Source organism: Octopus bimaculoides, chromosome 7 (assembly GCF_001194135.2).
Source record: "Octopus bimaculoides isolate UCB-OBI-ISO-001 chromosome 7, ASM119413v2, whole genome shotgun sequence".
NCBI lineage: Eukaryota > Metazoa > Mollusca > Cephalopoda > Octopoda > Octopodidae > Octopus > Octopus bimaculoides.
In genome coordinates, this window is record NC_068987.1 from 8,431,792 (window position 1) to 8,435,879 (window position 4,088).

Here is a 4,088-nt window from a genome sequence, read left to right on the forward strand (position 1 = left end):
ATATATATATATATATATATATATACGTACATAAAAACAACGCACGCATGAACACATGAACACACAAGAACACACAGACACACACAGACACACACACACACACACGTTTGTGCGTGTGTGCGCGCGTGTGTGCGCGCGTGTGCTTTCATTATGCATTTATGCATTTATGTTAACGGAATAGTAAAGCCTCTTGTCAAATAACAATGAGATGATTTATAGTTTATTAGAAACTTTAGCTTCTCCTAATGCATCCATCAGAGCTGCATGGAACATAATCTTCGCACAGACACACATACGCATAGAAATACATGCACACACACATCTGTATATATACGTGTATGCATATACGTATGTATGTATATATAGATCTATGTGTACTTAGTATTATTATTAATATTGTTCTTATTTTATTCTTATTCTTATCATTAATGTTGTTGTTGTCAATATTATTATTATTGTTGTTGTTGTTGTTGTTGTTGTGATCCAGAAATATGCCACCACAATTGGTGGGAAATAAATCCAGACTTGTGGAATCTCCGAGAACTGTTAGACTGGATGGCCTATACGTTACAGCTGGACAAAATCAATTCCATTATCTATCTCAATAACTTCTTCCGAGACGTCAAGAACGGCAGCCAGATGAGACGCATGTCACTCGAAGAATTCCTCGGCAGAGATCCAGATCACGGCTCTATGTTGTTTCAGTCTCTAAAATATTTCAGCGAATATGGTTAGTAAATATATTTGGCTTCACTTTTTCTCCTTCTTTTCCCCTTCTTTTTCTCTTTCTTGTTTTTCCCTTTCTTTCTTTTCCCCTTTCTTTCTTCTTCCCTTTCTTTTTTCCCCTCTCTTTCTTTTTCTCTTTCTTTTTTTCCTTTCTTTCTTTTCTCTTTCTTTCTTTTCTCTTTCTTTCTTTTTCCTTTCTTTTTCTCCTTCTTTCTTTTCCTTTTCTTTCTTTTTCCTTTTCTTTCTTTTTCCCTTTCTTTTTCTCTTTCTTTCCTTCCTTCCTTCCTTCCTTCCTTCCTTCCTTCCTTCCTTCTTTCTTTCTTTCTTTCTTTCTTTCTTTCTTTCTTTCTTTCTGTCGGTTGTTTGCCTACGAAATACGCCTATATTTAGAAACAAAAAAAAAAAAAATGAATATGAAATAAATCAGTTGAATTTTGTATGAAACACATGTCTTGGGCAAGACATTCAACTGGATCCCGTTATAAGGTACCAGCTTGGGAGTTTTGGAGTTAGGACGGGTATGGAGTTACCCCTTAGTCACCACTACCCTCAAATCTGCAATTTCGTCCGGTAACGCTATCGGTAAAACCATCATCCGACAAATGATAGATACATGACCCGTGCCCTGTCAGCAACCGGTTGTTCTTTCTCTCTCTAGAAAGGACACTTACGGTATATAATATATTGAATTATTTACAACACATTTTGTGAGTTGTAGTATTTATCATTGGCCCCAGTTACGGGTCAAAACGTAGGAGAGGGTCCAGCAGCTAAAGCGTACTGGACCCGAAGGAGGGCTGACTCCTACACATGTGTTACACAGGCATACCTGTATGTCGGAATGCCCTAATGTCACGTGAATCGTCCTTCGTTACTACCTAAAGATTACTAGCGTAGCTAGAGCGTGCGCCGCCCGGAGAGGCCCTTCCGTTCGCAGCTCCAGGACCCCACGAAAAACCACATTGCCTACAGCAGACCCAAAAGTGATGTTCCTTTAAAAATGCCGCCCAGGGTGAACCGCCCCTACCGCCCCCTCCTAGCTACGCTAGTGCTAAGGATTACACTGGTTTTGTGCCTTGAGGGTCGTTTTATTCTCGTAGTTTCTTTCTTCGAACTGCTACTCTCTGGAACTTATTACCATTGTCTCGTTTTCGTCTGGTCTATGATATTCAGTCCTTTAAATTTTCTGTCAGTCAATGTCTTTTGATTTTGTAGGTGCCTTCTTTTCATATAGATCCCTTCTTTTCATGTAGTGTAGTTCCTACACTATAGCGACTCAAGCCATATTAGAAAAAAAAATCATATTAAAACAATTGTAGGATTACATTCGAAATAACTGGAGACCAATAGAGTAAATTCTAAATAAGACGGCAGAAGATAACGGGAAACCATTGCTATATTCTTAAGGAAAATCAATAAATTTTCACTCTTTGGTATGAAAGATCATGATCGCTTCCGACGCCAGTAAACATGGTACAGGAAGCGGAAGAGATGAAGCACAAACTTAATAAATGGCTTTGTCTTTGTTTTTTTTAATATTTGTTCATTCATTATCGATATGTTTTCTTTTAAACATAGTTATCTTTGCAGGGAATATCCTCTTTGATGATAATAATCATTTTGCTTCACCAAAGGAATATTATTCCGTCGAGTGCATCAAGGACGCTCACTACAACATGGAAATGAACGATGACAAACTTGATAACTTTTACCCATTAGAGTTCGGTAGATTTCCTCTACAACCGCAACAGCAACACCACACTGCTTTACTGAACAGTTCAAGTAAGGATCCGTTATTGCGTTATTATTAAACGTCTTCGAAATATGAAAGCGAACAGCTAAAGTGTTATCTATGTTCTTTGCGCTTCGCTATTTCTGTACGTGTATGAGTATATGCGAGTACGTTTTGTGTGTGTGTGTGTGTGTAATCATGTGTATTTTTATTGGCGTTTTTCCCTTGATGATGGTGGTGCTGGTGGTGGTGGCGGCGGCAGCGGTGGTGGCGGCAGTAGCGGTGGCGGTCACAGTAGCGGTGGCGGCGGTGTTGGCGGTGACAGGAGCGAAGGAATTGGTTGTGATGGTGGCGGTGAGAGCACTGAATGCGACTTCTTGCAGTGAGTGAGTCGACGTAAGCTCAGTTCGGTGGAGACCGTTTTTCTTTTGGCTCTTTGCAAAGTTATTGAGAACCGTCAAAATTGCAAAGGGGTCATTATGATTTCTGTTAGCGCTCACACATTAATTACAATGAAGGAAGGTTGTATGTTTTAAAGTTCTACCACGAATTCGAAGTGCAACAAGAAAGACACACCATTAGAAGACACGACACTGTGGAATTGTCTGAGATAAAATCGCTTAATAGATTTACTGACTTAAAAACACAATACACTAATCCTTCCATTATCGCAGGTGTTACGCTCCAAAATCTTCCGCGATTGGTGAAAATCCGCGAAGTAGAAACAGGACCGTAATGTTTATTTTTTCATTGTTTGTGCTTATGAAAGAGCAATAACCCTTGAAATATGCATATACACTCGTTAACTATTTTTTTCTTTCTTCGATCGCATTGTTTACATTGACGTATTCGTACAGGACAGGTCGCAACTTTCAGTGCTGGCTCTAAATTCTATGGAATATCTACAGAGATACACTTAAGAGATAATAAAAATATAACTCTATATTTTAGGAGGTGGTTTGTCCGTAACGCATATTACTCAACTCTATCTTTATAATCAAATATTACATTTTCTACAGATGTTGTTATACCAAAACTCGAAACACCGTTACTGGGTGAATCTATTATCCAAAACAGAATCGATGATAGCGTCCACTCGTGTCAATTATCGACCAACAGTGACGGAAATGTACCGATGCACAGTAACAACCAACAAAAAATGTTCCAACCGTGCCAACCGAAAAGAAAGCCAGGGCGTCCGAGACTCCATCCTCTCAATAAGGATTCAGCTGGCATCAAGAAAAGTAAGTTAATGTCGTAATTTAGCGGAACGGCAATGGTACAGGTGTGGCTGTCAGGTAAGAAGTTTGCTTCCCATCCACATGATCCCGGGTTCAGTCCCACTGCACGGCACCTGGGGTCCGACATATATTTTGTGAGTGGATTTGGCTGACAGAACAATTCCGGAAAATACCATTATCATCTTGGATTTCAGACCAGTTTGTTAAGGGGAAATGCACGAAGCTCTTTGAGTAACCATGAATATTCTACCACTTATTATATATATATATATGTGTGTGTGTGTGTGTGTGTGTGTGTGTGTGTGTGTGTGTGTTGACACAAGCGTGGCTGTGTGGTTAAAAGTTTGCTTCCAAACCAATGGTTCCGGGTTCAGTACCACAGGGTGGCA

General features: G+C 39.6%; 1 protein-coding gene across 1 annotated transcript in view; it reads left to right on the forward strand.

Annotated features, from left to right (window-relative positions):
- LOC128248300 (ETS homologous factor-like) overlaps window positions 1-4,088 on the forward strand; it is a 7,749-nt gene that overhangs the window by 1,717 nt on the left and 1,944 nt on the right. Inside the window, exons 2-4 of the mRNA XM_052969116.1 lie at window positions 488-730; window positions 2,317-2,508; window positions 3,410-3,702. Coding sequence (XP_052825076.1) covers window positions 488-730; window positions 2,317-2,508; window positions 3,410-3,702 — 728 coding nt within the window. The remainder of the gene's footprint in view (window positions 1-487; window positions 731-2,316; window positions 2,509-3,409; window positions 3,703-4,088) is intronic.